This window comes from Fundulus heteroclitus, chromosome 13 (assembly GCF_011125445.2).
Source record: "Fundulus heteroclitus isolate FHET01 chromosome 13, MU-UCD_Fhet_4.1, whole genome shotgun sequence".
Lineage (NCBI taxonomy): Eukaryota > Metazoa > Chordata > Actinopteri > Cyprinodontiformes > Fundulidae > Fundulus > Fundulus heteroclitus.
In genome coordinates this window covers 948,369-966,154 of record NC_046373.1, presented here as the reverse complement: position 1 = coordinate 966,154, position 17,786 = coordinate 948,369, and the positions used below count along the sequence as shown (strand labels likewise).

Genomic DNA, 17,786 nt, shown 5'->3' with positions numbered 1-17,786 from the left:
TAAATCTAAGTTCAGAGTATCGCAACCCAAAGGAGTCCTTTGGTGAGCGGTGGACATCCCAATGTCAGAAAGCCTTTGATGACATAATAAGGAAGCTAACATCAGCTCCAGTATTGGGATTCGCAGACCCCCAGCTTCCGTATGTTTTACATACAGATGCCAGCACTGTTGGCCTTGGGGCTGCACTATATCAGGTTCAAGATGGTCAATCTCGAGTCATAGCTTTTGCGAGTCGAGGACTTTCAAAGAGTGAGAGGAAGTACCCGGCTCATAAGCTTGAATTCTTGGCCCTTAAATGGGCAGTCACAGAAAAATTCTCTGATTACCTATATGGAACAGATTTCACAGTGGTGACTGACAGCAATCCACTTACATATATTTTAACATCCGCAAAGCTTGATGCGACAGGTTACAGGTGGTTGTCTAGTCTTTCTACTTACTCATTCAGTCTTCAGTACAGAGCGGGAAAGCAAAATCTAGATGCCGACGCACTTTCTCGCCGACCTCACGATCCAGTAAAGGATGATTATGCATCCAAAAAAGAAAGTGAGAGAATCCGGCAGTTCACACTGTACCACCTGAGCAATTCTGACAGTCCAGAAACTATTCCCCAGGAGGTGATCAAGGCTATTTGTGAACGTCATATGGTCACTTCATCTGTAGCTGGTGTTCAAGCCACCACTCCTGGGTTGACATTAGTTGAATCCCTCACTCACCAGTCCGCAGCCATTCCCGACTGCTTCCAGCAGGAGCAAGTGGATGGGTCCCCTCTTGTCCATTCATTCTCAGAAGAAGAGTTGAGGCAAAAACAAACATTAGATCCTGCTATCAATGCAGTTATTGTACTCTTAGAGACTGGTGAAACTCCATGTCCCAGTCTCAGGTTGGAGCTACCAGAACTACCTTTGTTACTCAGAGAGTTGTCACGGTTGGAGATGCAGAATGGAGTGCTTTACCGTAAACGACAAGATGGTCCAAACATCTCATATCAGCTTGTGCTTCCTGAGGACCTAAGAGCTACAGCTCTTAGGAGTCTTCATGATGATATGGGCCACCTTGGAGTTGAAAGAACAGTAGATTTGGCAAGAACCAGATTTTACTGGCCGAAAATGTACATGACCATAGAAAAAATGGTTAAAGCCTGTGAGAGATGTGTTCGTCGAAAAACACATCCAGAAAAAGCTGCTCCGCTGATGAACATTAAAACCTGCCGACCTCTCGAACTGGTATGCATTGACTTTTTGTCAATAGAGCCAGATCGCTCCAACACGAAAGACATTCTAGTAATAACTGATCATTTTACAAAATATGCATTGGCCATACCAACTCCAAACCAGCGAGCACAGACTGTGGCGAAGTGCCTCTGGGAAAACTTCATTGTCCATTATGGTTTTCCTGAAAAGCTCCTTAGTGATCAGGGGGCTGATTTCGAATCAAAGACCATAAAAGAACTTTGTGAACTCATTGGCATCAGGAAAGTGCGCACTTCCCCTTACCATCCTAGGGGAAATCCAGTTGAAAGATTCAACCGCACTCTCCTTCAAATGCTTGGAACACTTGACAAGTCAGATAAACTCCACTGGAAAGACTTTGTCAAACCTCTGGTACATGCGTATAATTGTACAAAGAGTGATGTGACTGGGTTCTCTCCTTACGAGTTGATGTTCGGGAGACAGCCCAGATTACCCATTGACTTGATTTTCAGATTGCCCACAACGGCTTCTAAGCAGACTCATTCCCAGTACGTCGGCAATTTGAAATCTCGGTTGGAAGAAAGTTACCGTATTGCTACTAGCAATGCAGGAAAGAATGCAAGTCGCAATAAAGCTAGATTTGACCGGCGAGTGATTGAATCAACTTTGCAGACGGGAGACAGAGTTCTAGTGCGAAATGTGAAGCTGCGTGGAAAACATAAATTGGCAGACAAATGGGAGGAGGATGTTTATATTGTCCTCAAGCAAACTGGAGAGATGCCAGTTTACACAGTTAAACCAGAAGGTAAAGAAGGACCAGTGCGGACTCTGCACCGAGACCTGCTTCTGCCCTGTGGATTCCTATCAGCAGCTGCAGAACCTGCAACAATCAAACCTCGTCCAAACAAGAGACCCAGAACAAGACAATGTCCAGTCGTTGAGAGTGAGGAGGAGATCATCTCAGATTTGGATGATGTACCTGATTGGGCATTTCTCCCTCGTATTACAGATGGACCTGATATATCTGTTGTGGTGCCTGAAACTCACAAGTTGAGTGAGCCTCCTTGTGCAGTTCGGCAATCAGCAGAAACGGAGGAGTCTGTAGTTTCCCTCTCACCTGATGCTCCAGCAACTCAGTCCCTTGTAGGAGATAAAAGTACTGGAGATATTCAGGGTGCATCAAGTGTCGACTTACCTGAACATGACAACTTACCTGAACATGACAACTTACCTGAACATGACAACCTACCTGAACATGACAACCTACCTGAACATGACAACCTACCTGAACAAGACAGCTTATCCGAAGCAAACGTTTTACCTGAACTGAACCAAGTGAACCGATCCCCTCAGTGTTTGGATTTGCAGCAATCTGAGGAAACTCCTCCAGATAATGAGATGAACTCAGATGCAGCATGTGATGATGGGTTTTGTGAAGCAAATGAACCTGTTACTGGCCAGCCTGAACCCTTAAAGTTTCAGACTGATGGACCTCAAGATGCTGAAACATTTCTTCGTCGCTCTCAGAGAGTGCACACGAAGCCTAAAAGATTAGACTATGTAAAACTAGGAAATCCTCTGATAATGGTAGTGAATTCTCTTTTCCATGGTCTAAGTGAGGCATTGACTAGTTCCCTAAATGGTCTTGAAAATGTATCCATTAATTCCGTCAGGCATGTTTGAGCTGTGTGACTCAGTGTCGCATTGCAGATGCCCAGGGACGGGCATACCCTTCAGAGGGGAGGGTGTAACATACATAAAATGGGGATGCCTCTTTAAGGAAACAGACGTTAAGGGAGCTAGGTAGTCTATCTAGCCAATAGGAAGTTAAGTTTCCAGTGTCTATCCACCAATGAGAATGCAGACTGCCCCTGTAGGTCCCGCCCTGCTTTCCCATGTATGTAGCAATATAGGGTGAGCGAGAGAGATCGGACACGAGGACGAGACTGCTGAGCTGTGCAGCGTCAGAGTCTGTGTTAAGACTGTTATAGTATTACACACAAATGAAAAACGAAGCTTTTTGCAATTGGAATTGCTGTTCATTATCCAAGTTCTAATTTGGAATTAGTTGAGGTGAGTTAAAAGGCTAAACTTTATTTTTTCTGCCGAGCATTAGAGCTACTTTGTTAGCCTTGCTAGCGCTTATGGCTAGTAGTTTCATATAAGTTCATTCCGCTCTCTGTTCAGCTGAAGTGTCCCACCTGTCTGGACTCGAGGCCATCATATTGTTGTCCCAAACTGATTGAGATTGAGTGAGATTGAGATCGGTGAGCATATTCTGTGCTTTTCATTAAGGTTTTGTTCTGTTTTTCCACATTATTGTTGAATGATAGCCTTTATTTGAGCTATTTAATGATTCAAATGTAAACTTTTACTGAGTTTGGGTAAAATTCAATGTTTTATTATTGTGCTTGAAAAAATGTTACAATTAGAACAAAATGTGAATTGAAAATGCAGTGAAATACTGCATTTTGGTAAAAAACAACAACAACTGTATATTGCAAGTTGAGTAACATAATAAATTGATGTCAGATATGTCTATGGAAACACGAATTAAGGATTAAAGTTAACACAGCTTGATAAAGATTCTATTATTGTGCTGGTCCTGTCTGTCGACAGGTCAGGTTTTTTTTTTCCGCTGGATCGTTCCTGAGGTGGATTCCTCAAGAGACTGATGGCGAGCCTTCCCACCTGGACTTAGAAAAGGAACTGGCTTCCTCCTTTTGCATTTGGAGTTCTGCTGCACCCTGCGGTGTGGTAGGCCTGTGTCACTCAAATCTTCACGCAGAGTTTGTTATGCACGAGACTACTTACTGACTTTTTTCCATTTTTTTCGTTTCATTCTGGGACTTTGGACATAAATTTTATTTTGGACGTAGTAACAAACTACTGTGTAGGACACTCTCCTCACGTGACTGATGTTGAGTCCAATCTGAATGTGAACTGAATTCGAATAATCTGTGATCCATTAAGGTTCAGAATTTAGATTAACAGGGTGCACCCAAAATAGATAAAACCAGAGAAGTAGAACTTGGCCAAGTGTTCATATTATTTTATGTATTTTATTGTGTTGAATTTATTTTCATAATTGTTTGTCTTGTACAACTGTTTGTTAATTTGATGGTTTATCTCACTAAAGCAATCGTTTGTTAAACCATCCAACTGCATCCGTTGTCATTTAAACACCCTCACTGTGCTCCGATAGCCGAACCTATTGGCCCATTTATCTAAAATACATAGGACTCTTCTCTACTGTGTTACATTTACAGAAGCAAAAGCTTCTATGGTAACGGCAGAAGCATTTTGACAATACTTAACAAAGTCGATGGCTTCTCTGGCACAAGCTTAAAGAGACTGTTCAGCTGGGCATGCTCGATGCTCCGCAGGGAAGAGCAATTAAAGAGACACACAGCTGGAGCGTCCCTGTTGCAGAAAGGAACCAAAGAAGATAACTATATTTTTCCCTTCCTTCTGTTGGGTGTAGTCTAATCCTGAATTTAAATGATAACACCCCAGTTGGGTAAAGATATGGATTGCTTTTAGGCTACAAACAGCAAGAGATGCATCTTTAGCCAGAGGGTAGGCAGTCATTCCATTGTGGTGGAAAGATAAGATTCATTGGGCACAGTGGGTGAAAATAGTAGAGAGTCCTAGATCTGATCAAAATGCTCTTTTCAACGACAATGGTAAAAAAAAAAATAATACAGGGAACTTACCAGATTCTAGCATGATTCCTGACAACAAAGAATTTCATATTCCTCTAAAGACACACGCTGATCACGCATAATATAATGACCACCAATCTAACTGTGTTTGCCAAAGCAAACCTGGGTGCATAGACAGTCAGGTATGTGGTCCAGTGCAGCTGTGGTGTGCTTGTTCTACCTTTCTCCAGCAGGGCGCGACAGGCAGACTCCGGCAGCAGGTGTTTCCCATCTACACCAGCTTCCAAGGAGGCGTCAGAGCACTGGCTCACCTGAGTAGTACCTGACCTAGCCTTGTTCCCTGTCGCCCCTGGTTCCCGTCCTGCTCATGTTTCCTGTCTCTCTGTGGTCACCTGGTTGAACTACAGTCCACTGACAGCTCTGAATCCCTTGAGCCTTCCTGGAGCTCCGGTCGACCTGAGGCTTCCCTTCCCATTGCCATCCTGCTGAACACCTGGCCTGTCCACCCTCCACTGAAGAACTATCTACTAGCCCCAAACCATACCTGTCACTGACCACCACAGCCTGACTACTCTCCCCGGTCCTACACAACTCCATCATCCATAAGTCAGCCTCTCCTCTCCTGTATTCAACATCTCTCTCTTTCTCTCTTTCAAAGACCGGGACCAGTGCCTTCCCCTGTCGGCACTAGTCTACTCCTCTCCATAACCCTTCTGTAGCATACTCCTACAATTGACATCCTTAACCGTAACTTGCCTCCGAGTTTCTTGCTTCCGGGTCACTATGGAAACCAAATCATGACAGAGACTTGACCAGACCACTAGGTGTGCTGCAGTATCAGGTACCAACATGTTTGCAACAGATCCTCTAAGTCCTGTAAGCTGTGAGTTGGAGCATCAATTGATTGGGGTGGTTTGTTTGGAGAATTCATAGATGCTAAACTTGATTGAGGGCTGTGGAATCTGGAAGCCAAGCCAACACTTCCTCAACCTTTTCCTGACTCACTTTTGACCTGTGGCAGGGCCTACTATCTCGCTGCGTTTACATCAAATGGTATATGAGGTTCAACAATGCTTAGCTAGGTGGTACCTGTCAAAGTGAGATCCACATGGATTGCATGACTCAAGATTTCCCTGCAGAACATTGCCCAAAGCATGACACTGCCTCCATCAGCCTGGTGATTTACCATGATGCGTCTTGGTGCCATGTGATCCACAGGTAAGAGACGCGCGCGCACACCTGGTCGCCCATGTGATGTTAAAGAACATGTGATCAATCAGATTGGGCCACCTTCCTCCATTGCTTAGTGGTTCAGTTCTGATGCCCAGCACCCGTTGTTGGTGTTTTTGGTGACAAACAGGGCTCTGCAGTTATCCAACTCCACAGACAGCAAACTCCACGCACTGCTAATTCTGTAATTCTGACATCTTTCTAATCGAACCAGTATTTGTGGGATCGAACCAGTTGTCAGGGGTCATAATATTGTGCCTGATTTGTGTATAGTTGAGCTGCACCTGAGAATGATGTTCTAAAGCTAAGGGTGGAATGATTTGCTGGGGAAAGTTATAAAAATTATTTGCCAACCGCGCTGTGATGGATTGTACATTTCTCCAATCCTGAACAGCAGTATGTCGACTTCACTGTCAGCAGGAATGAGTAATGCCCTCCTCCCTTTTCCAGCTTTGACTAAAGCTAAATTATCTGTTTTCCTGCAGCGGTTCCACGCATTCCCATTCCGTGCGTCCTGACTGTGAGCTCTGCCTCGGCGCTCCCATGTGATGATATGTGGCCCCAGTAAGGGCTGCACTTTAAAGTGCCACGGATTTACATCACAATGGAGAGTGTAAGGCTGAGGCAGGAGCGGTGTCACCGAGAGGTAAAATTTACAGCCAGGACTCTCGCTGGAGATAAACTGCAGAAGAACACAGTTTTCAAAGATGCTTGTTCTGCACATCTGAGAAGAAAAACAGGAAGAAATCCAAGACAATGCTTGCAGCTACCGCTGTCCTGATTCAATCCCAACCATCTATACTCATCATACACTGCAAAAAGGGAAGTAAAAGTAGGTTAACGTTTTCTTGAAATGAGGGCATTTGTCCTAGATTAAAGCACGCAAGTTTAAATGATCTGCCAATGGAATAAGATCTTTGCACTTAAAATAGGAACAACTCATCTCCATTTTATTTCAAGTGCAGTTTATCTAATCATCTTATTTTAAGGGTCAGAATACTCATTCAATTGGCAGATAATCTTATTTACCAGCTCAAATCAAGGACATATACACTCATTTCAAGAAAATGTTACCTACTTTTAGTTCCCTTTTTGCAGTGAATGACAAATCAATTTATGAGAGTGCACTCAGTTTGGGGTGAACATCAGTGTTAATTTGGATTGTTTTAGGCAAAAAATGCTACATTTTACTTACAAAACAAGCTTGATGGCTTTCTAAAAGATTACATTTTATTGTTAATGGGCGGGAGAAAGAGCAGGCGAATCGAAGAAGGTGCTGTTTAGCAAATTCACTTTTAATTTAGACAGCGGTGGGCCGTCAGGGCCTGCAAGGCCTTCTCTGCTGGCCTAAAAAAATCTGAATCACAGACTGATATTAATTATATTTTGTCCATGAATACATATTAAATAATTCCAAATGGTCTGTCTGCTTCCTTTCATTGTTGGCCCCCTAGTTGTGCTGCTTCCAGACGTGTATTTGCTTATTTAAGCATTTAACCAATCACATTTCAGCCACTAGTTGTTGCCAGGGTCAAAGAAATCCTTCACAATCAGTTCTGCGGGCCCTGTAGCATAAAATAAATGTCGACTCAACTGTTGCTTCAACCAGTCAGATTTTGAGTTGGCGACACCAAGGCCCTCTAGCAGGCGTACGGATACGTCAGCGTATTCACACGCTTTGATTGGATAGTCAAAGAGTGTACTAGCCAGAGCTAGCAAACTGCACCTGTAGCGAGCTGCACAAGCATTTATATTGTTGTTTTTGATTTAATAGCTGTTTTGTCAACCCACAATGGGTGAAGGAAGAAAAGAAATGGATTTGGTTGGAGATTTACTGTCAAAGCCCTTTTCTAGAAAATCAGGACATTGTTAAGCAAGGTCGGGCAACTCCGAAGCTAGCAAGCCTGTCACAACGGGGAAAAGGATTTGTCCGCCACTTTCAGTCCACTAACTACGAGTGGTACTCCTGGCTCACAGGCTCTTAGGAACGCTGCAAATTGTATTGCTGGGAGTGCTTGTTATTTGCCACTGATCGACGTGGTGTTTGGAGCCACACTGGATTTGTAAATTTGACTTGCCTAACCAAGGCACCAACGAGGCGTCAAAGCACCGCCGGACACTTACAAGCAACGGTGCTTTCCAAAACTTTTGGGGAAACCAGAGTGGATCCACAGCTGAGCGAGCAAGTGCGCGGGGAAACGGAGCTCCACAACGAAAAGGTGAAGAGAAATAGGGAAATCTTAAAAAGACTGATAGACTGTGTCATTTTTTTGGGGCAAGCAGGAACTTTCATTTCGGGGGCACGATGAAAGCGTTGGATCCAAAAACTATGTGGAGCTTCTTTCTCTCACTGCTGAAAGCAACACGGATTTACATTACCACCTGTCCACTAATAAAGTGTTTAGTGGTACGTCGGGCAAAATACAAAACGACCTGATCACTGCTATTGCTGGAGTGATGGGGGAAGAGATCAGAAGGGAAGTTAATAAAGCACCTATTGTCTCTGCTATGGTGGATGAGACGACAGACACACGTGTCAAGGAGCGGTTTGTCAGATTTGAGGATGTTACCATGGGAAGCGAGCCGATGACATTGCAGGTTTTATCATCCGATTTTTGGTGGAAAATGAATGTCTGGGTAAAGTTGTGGCACAGTGTTTTGACGGCGCAGCGGTCATGTCTTCTGGATTAAATGAGGTGCAGGCTAAAGTTAAGGAGAGAGCACCTTTGGCTTTATTCATACACTGCTAGGCACATCGGCTCAATTTAGTGTTGACTCAAGGGGCCTCAAAGCTTAAAGAATGCAAGATCTTTTTCGCCCACCTCAATGGCCTTGCTGCATTTTTTTCTAGATCTCCTCGGAGCACGCAACTACTGGACGAAATCTGCCAGCGACGTCTGCCTCGTATGGCACCATCACGGTGGCAGTACACATCCAGAGTGGTCAATACAGTCTTTGAGAAGAGAGATGCTCTAAAGGAACTGTTTCATCACATTCTGGAGCATCATAACGAGTATGATGAGGCCTCTGTGCGCTGTGCTGATGGATTTAAAGCACGTCTGGATGATTTTGAGTTTTGTTTTTTGCTTCACACATTTAATGGCATTTTTGAGTACTCAGATGTGCTCTTTTCAATACTACAGAACAAAAAACTGGATGTGCAGTTGTGTCTGACAAGGGTAAAGGAGTTTTGTGACACCGTCGAGCGAGAGAGGAGCCGATACCGGGGAAATCTACGAGGATATTGAACGCACCGCGGCCGCTCCGAGCGCACGAAGAGGTTCCAGCGCAAGATCCTCGCGCGCACTACCGCCAACTCCACAGCAGGATTCTGGACAATATTATTTACCAGACACAGACCAAATTTCAAGACCACGAAAAGCTGATCTTCATCACCCTCCTCGACCCCCAGAAGTTTCGGGAATACCAGAAAAATTTTCCGCATGCAGCCTTTTCCAGCTTAGCACAAAGTACAAATAATCTGAATTTTTGGTGAGTAAAATCTTGCTATATTTCTAAATAATATTGAAATTTTATCAGGTTATTTTCTATGATATTTTTTTTTATGTGTGTCGCAGCTGTACCTGCAGTAGAAGTTTTATAGCCATAAAATAGTTATTGAGGGTTGGATTGATTCAGACGTAGCACTACCAAAAGCCTAGGTGTGAAATGCACGGCCCGCCACTGAATTTAGACCATCATACTGGTAAGCAGCCTAAATAACAGCAAAGATATACCATAGAGTCTACCTTACATGATTGATGTTTGTTTTTTTACCTTAGGCGCAGAACCCCAACCTCGTAATCCACTGCGATGACAAACGTATTCTAAATGCGCAACCTTTCGATCAAGATGTACTTTTGTTTTTCTGATGACCAAGCATAACAATATGTGATTCAGTTGAGTGTATTTGGATTTTTTTTTTTTTATTCGGCTATTTTAAATTACAGGTAAAGAGAGTAAAACAAACGCTAGGTAGGTAGGTTACAAAAGACATGTTAAAAGAACCAGAACGAGTTCATGTTGGAGCTTTGAACTTGGTTTATGATGTGTAGCTGGTGAATTATGAGCATTCATTTATTCATGCAGCCCTGGCTGACATGAGTTTAGAACTAGTTCTTGGTAAAAGAAGTGGCACAACACTCGCACAGAATCAGACAAAAAGTTGTCCTGCCTAAATTGCTGCAGGGACAAAATAGGCATTGGTATCAAGTAAAATACAGACCACAAAGTCCTAAACATTATTTGTGAGTAAGTAAAATGGGTCAGAATCCCAACATTAATGTAGGACATCTAATACTGACAACTGAATGTAGTGAGCTATTTGGCTAAACTTTAAATCCACAGTTTTTTAGGCATATGTACAGCTTTAACTTTAATAAAATGCTGGACAGGGTCTTGATGTCAACACAGGGCTGGACAATATAGAAAAAAAGGATATTGATAAAATAGAAATCATATTGATCGATATCAATAATTATTCAAAAATTCAAAAGATATATTTTAAGTGCAGCCCTGGCCATATTATGCTTAATTACTTATTTTTAGATAAAATCACTGAATTCAAACTCAACCCTTTATTCAACTAGCGTTTTAACAAAACTGCAAGTTTTAAAAAAAGAAAAAAGAATGTGTGCTCTCTAAACTCTTTGAAGGGGGCGGAGCTTGGTGACGGACCGTTCCTGGGTCTGCATTTGTGATTGGAGGAAGTAATAACTGTACTATGAACCTACCTGATAGGCTAGAATGCAAAAGGAAGGAAAACTGTTCTTCTATTGAACTTTTTATTGACCTTATCTTTTTTCTATTGCACCATACGTCTATCAATCAATATATATTGATACTGAATTATTGTCTGGTCCTATGTCAACATACAGTTTAGCATGTGCTAAAAGTAATCTAAGTTATAGATATAGCTGTGGATTTAGAATAGTGGTCAATGGAGGAAAGGAAAATCCCTTATTTTAGCTCATCAACAAAATATTTATTAATGTTATGTGCAATGGTTATTTTCAGTTATTTTTATCAACTTAATAACTAGGGACAACAAGATAAACCTTTTTACTTGGAGCCTTGCCACAAAATTTCACTCAAATGTACATTGTTAGTGTGCAGCTGAATGACAATAATGTCTGTCTAAGTTGGAGAGCATGTTTAATATAGACACGGCGATGTAAACAAGCCTTTTTGTCCTTGGATAAAAAGCCATGCAGCACCGAAGAAGCTGTTGGAAAGAAGAAAATACAAGAGAACTCCAAGGAATGTTTTAACAGAAAAAAGTTTCCAATGTTTTCCATGATCTGTCCCTGGATGTCTCTGAATAATCTGCCTCAGACCAGGAAAGGAGCGAGCTCTTTCCTTCATGCCTGATGGAGTGTTTTGGCAGATTTAGAGATTTAAAATGTAAAAAGTGAAAACCAAGCAGCATATATCAAACTGTAATGACGCAAGCGCTTGTACAACAGACAATATCAGTTCAGACGATGTTCCGCTTTGTTTAACAGTCATTGAGAAGTGCCAGCTGGCTAATTAAAAAAAGCAATAATTAAACGTGCCTAATATAAGTTGTTGTAAAGGATTAAAGTCCAAGTTTACTGTTTCTGTCCACAAAGACAGGTGCCGAAAATATTCTTCTTTTGGTTTGTTTGTTTTTGTTCAAAGAAAAGTGGACAGAAGTTGTACATGATAGCTCTCGTTTCATTCAGTTGCCATTTATCTCCAGCTGGTCAGCCATTTCTTAATACTGCAGGTCTATCTGTCTTGTGGCGCCCTGGAGGATTTCTGAGGATGAAGTTAAATCTAGAGTAACTGTGATTTATCTTGGAGCTTCAGTGAGGATTTTTTTTTTCATCAGTGGTTCCAGGCAGGTGGTCAAACATGGACCAAGGAAAGCTTTGCGTCAACGAGAAATGAAGACAGAGACCCAGATAACCGACTGAAATGGTCTGAAATACCACTAGCCAATTTGTTCAAAATTGTCTCAGTTGTTCTCAGAGTGTAAGGATCAAACGGCAAGCAGAGAACATCTATCTATGAGATGATCACTAAACAACCCTACCTGGAAACAGATAAAACACAGAAGTGATCCAAAAGTGCAACTATCTGTGACTTGTCATGTAAAGCGTCTTCTCTGAATAAATACTCAAATCACAATCCAAGGATTTGAAAAAAATAAAAAAATAAAAGGTTGCAGTGGAGTTCTGTCTTCCTGTTTCCAATCTTTGAAATTGGGTGTGTAGGAGTTTTTGATTTTGGAATTTCAATCAAGGACAATCTCTGGTCTAGTCAGTGGCCTCGTTAGCACCAATTAATTATAGAAACAAAAGATCAACCCTAATGAGGTTGAACTTCTTTCTGAGCATTTTGTTAGAGTATGATAAAATTAAGATCAGGTTTACACCCCACAAACAAACAGAAGTAAATCTTATGCCCTCATTAGTATTTAGTGTCTTCTTGCTGACCACACAAGCATGCAGTAGATTTCCTTTTGAAAACATTATTTTTGTTCCAGTTCATTAGAGTCATTATTGTAGGGGCGCTGGGGAAGAAGTAAATGGCTGGCTTTCAATGCTAACACATTCAATGAGTCTTTGTCATACATACATTAAGTGGGTGGCCATGGCTGAAAGAGAGATGATGATTAGCAAAAACAATGCAAATTCTTGGTCCGAATTCTTGGAAAATGCTTTGTGAGCGAATGCATCCTCGCCTGTTCCTGCGAATAGAAAGGAAGCAGGACCAAACTAGCCTCGTGAGACCATCCTGATCTCGCGAGCTTTCAAGGTTTCACTCGCAGATCAGTCTGGCTACTCTCCGTTGAAGAAAATTTGGAGCCGTTCACCAAACGAACGTCCAATCAGCGTTGGCTTTGAGGCGGGTTGAGGTGTGACGCAACGAGAAGCGCGTCAGTTCAGTCTAAAGAACATGGCGGCTTCAGCCGATGAAACTAGCGTTAGCGTGGCTATCGAGCAAGTTTTATCGGAATTACAGAGTATTTATTTGCTGAGCTAACGAGCCTTTACCTGCAGCAGCAAGAGTAGCTTGGCTTGTGGTTGTGTTTTCGTCGTCGCTCGTAACAGAGCGACGACGAATCTGATTGGTTTATTTGGCCTGTCTATCACCAACATAGGCCAATCAGCTAACCAGTATTTTCGCCCCTTCCCAAAATTACTTCAACGGAAGGTTTCCAGATGGATATGCGGAGCAAATCTATCTGGCGGAGTCAGGTTAGGACCAAACACCCAGGGATGGCGAATGCACAGGTCAGTCAGACAAATGTTTTCTATACAAAAAGCTACATTTTTCGTTGTCATTTCTGGCAATACTGTGGCAACTGTCCGTTTCTTTAAATGAAAAGAATGTGTTTAAACCAACAAGCGTGATTGGGTATCAAAACTATCAGTAGTTTTGCTCATCGGAAGAGAACAAAACAGGAGCTGCAGCAGACGACAGGCAGGCAGGGAATGAAATACAAAGTTCATCGGCAGCTTGAATTGACTGCTCAGGGTGTGTTCCAAAATCATTAGGGTCGGTCTGCTTGAAATATTTGGCAGAGTGTGAGAACGATCAAGAGTGAAGCAGCAGCACAGCTCGAGTTGACCGCCTGAACTAGCTCGCACCTGTGGCCTGGTTTGGGATGTGGAAATCAGTTTGAACATGTTAGGTTTGTTTTTATGTGCTTAGTACATTCTTCCTCTTAACTCCTCTTCTACTGCCACTCCTCTGTAGTACTTTTGTTTTCTTTTTCAACAGCGATATCTGAAGATAGAATTTACCATTGCTCCCAAAAGGCAGCTATGTTTGCTTTTTTGGTTAAAACAAAGCTATGGTTGGTAATCCTGTTCAGAAACACTATTTATTATACTGGGTAAAATGGTCCTTCCATCCTGAAAGTAGTAAAAGCATTGTATATTCAGAAAAAGGAGGTTAAAAAAAATCGATCTCCATGGGAGCTGCAGGCCTGTAAAAACTCTGACAAATCCCTGCTCTTTGGTGCGAAGAGCAGGGATTTGTCAGTTTTTGGTCCTGCTCTCACTCACCCCCCTCTGTCCCTCAAGTTCTGGGGGTATCACATTGGTTGGTTGTTCCACATGCCAATCATTCTGGCGGCAGTGTGCGCGCTCGTTCCTAGTTAACTTCCACTTACTGGCTGCACATGCGCACTTCTAGTGTTTATATATCTGGTTAGCTTAGTGGTTAGCTTCGGTGTTAGCCGTTCATTGTAGCTCCGCGGCTCTCACTGTATACTTTGAACATGGCTGAACATGGATTAGGGAGATTTTTTTTTCATGGGAACCCCCTGAGGAGCGGAAGAGCAAGGTAAGACGTTCTGACGTGTGCGCAGCTATTCAAAAAGGGACTTGGGGAAACTTCCAGAAAAATCCCCAACCCTAGCTTTAAAGGAGCATAGTGTAAATTCCTGGATATTTGCAGATGTCTGCCTCCTCTCGTGGCAAGTTGAAATGACACCAGTGTTGTGCACATGCATGGGAGAAGAGAAAACGAGTCTGCCGCTGCGACTGCACACGTCTTTTGTTTAGAGGCGTAATGTCTTCTGACACACACACACACACCCAGAGGATTCGGCCCAAATCACTCTCTCATGAACTGACTAATCCAGCCTGTAATGGATAAAGCAGTAAATAGAGGATCACTCATTTTACACGTCGAGCAATTGTAAGGCCATGTATGGAAAATAAAATAAAAAATATTTAATGTCAAAACTTGCACTATGCACCTTTATTGGTTTAAATGACAATTAGTTGCTGCATTTACAGCCCTTGCAAACCTAGTGGAGACCAGAAGGAAACAACCCACCCTAACAACAAAAGCAGCAGAAGGACAAAAAATAAAATAAAAGCTGATGGGGCCTGCTTTCCTCTGTGTGTTCTCAATCAACATGTTGAGATGGATCTTCAGCTGGAAAGTTTGCAGCCTGCTAGTAAAATGGAAGGGATGCTGTGCGAGTCAAAACTCAGCAGGAGAAAAGTTACGGTCTGGAAAATGTCTACAATCAAAACTAATCTTGTGCTGCAGCAGTGGCGGGTCATTTAACAGAGGAAAGAGAAGAGTCCACTGGATGTTCTGTAATTCAGGGAGATCAGGGACAGGTAACACCAGGTATCACAAACTCACCTTTTGATCGGGTGTTCAAATAAAATGTCTGCAGTCAGCTTAGTCCTGTTGAGCCAAATATATGCAAGTAGGATTATTTAGAACAGAAACAACATTTAGATTGGCTCTGTAGTCTGCATCAGTTGCTTAGATCACTTGGTTTTGTGCTATACAAAAAATAAAAATTAAGTGCTTATTGTGGCTTTAGTCTAAGAAATATTGTAAATTCACCCAATTTTAAATTCAGTTATTATGCAACTTCTTAGGCCTGTCTAGGTAAGATGGGGATGGAAAACCTTCAATAGATATAGCTCAACCTCATTATAGACTCTAAAGTTTGTGGTTTTAATATTGTCATGTGTTTCTAACAGCTTCAAATAAATAAAAAGACCACTATGTCATCATTCTATAAACTCTTGCATTTTTGGTTTGATTTCCACATAAGGTTTTCTTTTTCCTCCTAATGACCCGCTGCAGAAGATATTGAGTTCTGGCCAATCTTTGGGTGGTTAATTGGCTCTGGATTAAAAGAAATTCCAGCTCTCTCTGAGTTTGAAATATGGATTCTCTGATTTAAATAATGCAATCTTTGGATTGATGCAGCCACTTACTGACAGATGATGTTTGGCTGCAGACCGAGTCGGAAACATGTTCATCCCGTTCTGTGCTTTGCTTTTATTCCCTCCGTTGTCCTCATTGATTTTTTCATTTTCAAAGCTTACATTCTTCGTACAGATGCAGCCCGATCCTGTCCCCGCTTGCTGATGAAGACATAACTTTGACAAAGGGAGAAACTGCAGAGCTCTTCTGTGATTATACTCTGGTCTAGTGATGCCAATCAAAAGATGAATTAGTGTGGTGCAGGCACACTCTGCCACTGGCTCTCCAAGGCTTTCTGAAGCCTCCTGGGCAGAGGCAGACAGGAAAAAGTCTCAGGAGTAAGACACTGCAAGCTTTAATATGTCTTTTTAGCTGTTCTTGTCATGGACAATCACAACATGTGCGCTTCGTTGGAACAAAAGCCCCAAGTTGCAATCTCTCTCTCTCTCTGCAAGATGAAAGCCAAACTGAGCAATATGTCGATGTACCCTGCGTCGACTTTAAGGCCTAATTAAAGAGCACGTTCTGTTAGATGGGAGCATTTTGAAATCTGAGCCCAGCGGACTCCGTCCTTTGGGTGTTATCAGCTGAGCATTATTTCTGGGGGGTTTTCCCCAATTACTTTTAGGCATTCTGACACGGACACTTAGCATACCGCCATGTGTTGTTAAAAACACACAGCAGAAACTACGGTAACTGGATTTTAGGTTTAGCACAAACAGAAAAAAACAAAATGCCAGTATGGGGGGGCAGAGTGCTGTCACGCGGTAAGCTGCAGTCTGACACAAAGAGAGCACGGTGGAGATGCACAGTATACTATATATACTACCATATCTCAAGGAGGTGCACTGTGAGAGGAGAATAATATAAACTCCATATCTATGGGTGTGCGCTTTAAGCACTTTAGAAATGAAGCCGTTCTTGAGTTGTCTCTTTGTGTTGCTTATTACAAAAGATTGTCTTGCAAGTACTGCTGTTTGTCTTCCTGTGACAGGATGAGAGGCATAGGACAAACAGTTTGTCCAAATCTGAATGACATGATCGGAATAAGTGTTTTAAATGGCTTAACGATCGCTATAAACCACCTGTTTCATTCACAATACAATTTCATTCTAGTTGAGCTTTATTTCGATCACAATATTCCGATCGGCGTGTTTACATGATGCTTTTTTTTTTATTCCGAACGCCCCTTTATTCTGATTACTTATGTCCATGTAAACATAGCTTGTGAAAAGCACTGCTGACCAAACAGAACTGGGTCCTGTCTAACATTTCCCCAAGAACATCTGGATGACCCCCAAGACTTTGGGGAAATATTTTGAGGACCAATGAGAAAAAAAAAATGGGACATGCTGGAACTTGTGTCATTCTGGTGTAAAACTGGCAGAGAATTTCAGAAAACGAACATTATACCCGTACTGAAACATGGTGGTAGCAGTAGAAGTAGGATGATGGTCGGCCTGGTCTATTTGCCGTAATTGAAGGGAGCATGATTTCTTCTCCCCTTCAGAAATTTCCAGGGGAATGAAGTTTGTGACTGTGAGCATATTTAGCTTCTGCAGCTGGAACGTCTTGTTCATGAGTGGATCTTTTTTTACATGATGTACTCAATATAAGCCCATCTCACCCTGGCATCATTTAATGGCGCTCTATTCAGGAGACGACAAAGATAAAAGATGTGTTTTTAGAACACAAACTTTTGGTATTTTATGTTGAAACCACAACATTTTCCCTCCAAAATACAAGGTTGAGTGTCTGAGCTGGTGCAAACACATAGAGGCAATCTTTGCAGTCTCTGTGGGAACTGGATAATGATAATGTTTGCCTCTCCTCTCGTTTTAAACTTGGCTTTATGCCTTCTTCTTCTCCTTAAATGCAATAAAAACTCGTGGTTTAACAAACAAAAAAAGCTATTGAGTTTGTTTTGCCGGTTTAGAGGTTGTTTAGAGTTGTTTTTCAGGAGCTGGGCTTAGCTTCTTGGTTC

At 42.2% G+C, this 17,786-nt stretch overlaps 2 protein-coding genes across 2 annotated transcripts in view; one reads left to right on the top strand and one right to left on the bottom strand.

Moving 5' to 3' along the window:
- The window catches only part of kcng2 (potassium voltage-gated channel, subfamily G, member 2), a 61,145-nt gene that overhangs the window by 23,908 nt on the left and 19,451 nt on the right, over positions 1–17,786 (bottom strand). The gene's annotated exons all lie outside the window — the stretch shown is intronic.
- Positions 534–4,451, top strand: LOC118565154. Its single transcript, XM_036144837.1, has 3 exons — positions 534–3,266; positions 3,381–3,460; positions 3,813–4,451. Exon 1 carries the CDS (start codon positions 645–647, stop codon positions 2,874–2,876), a length of 2,232 nt encoding a protein of 743 aa, XP_036000730.1. The 5' UTR covers positions 534–644; the 3' UTR covers positions 2,877–3,266; positions 3,381–3,460; positions 3,813–4,451.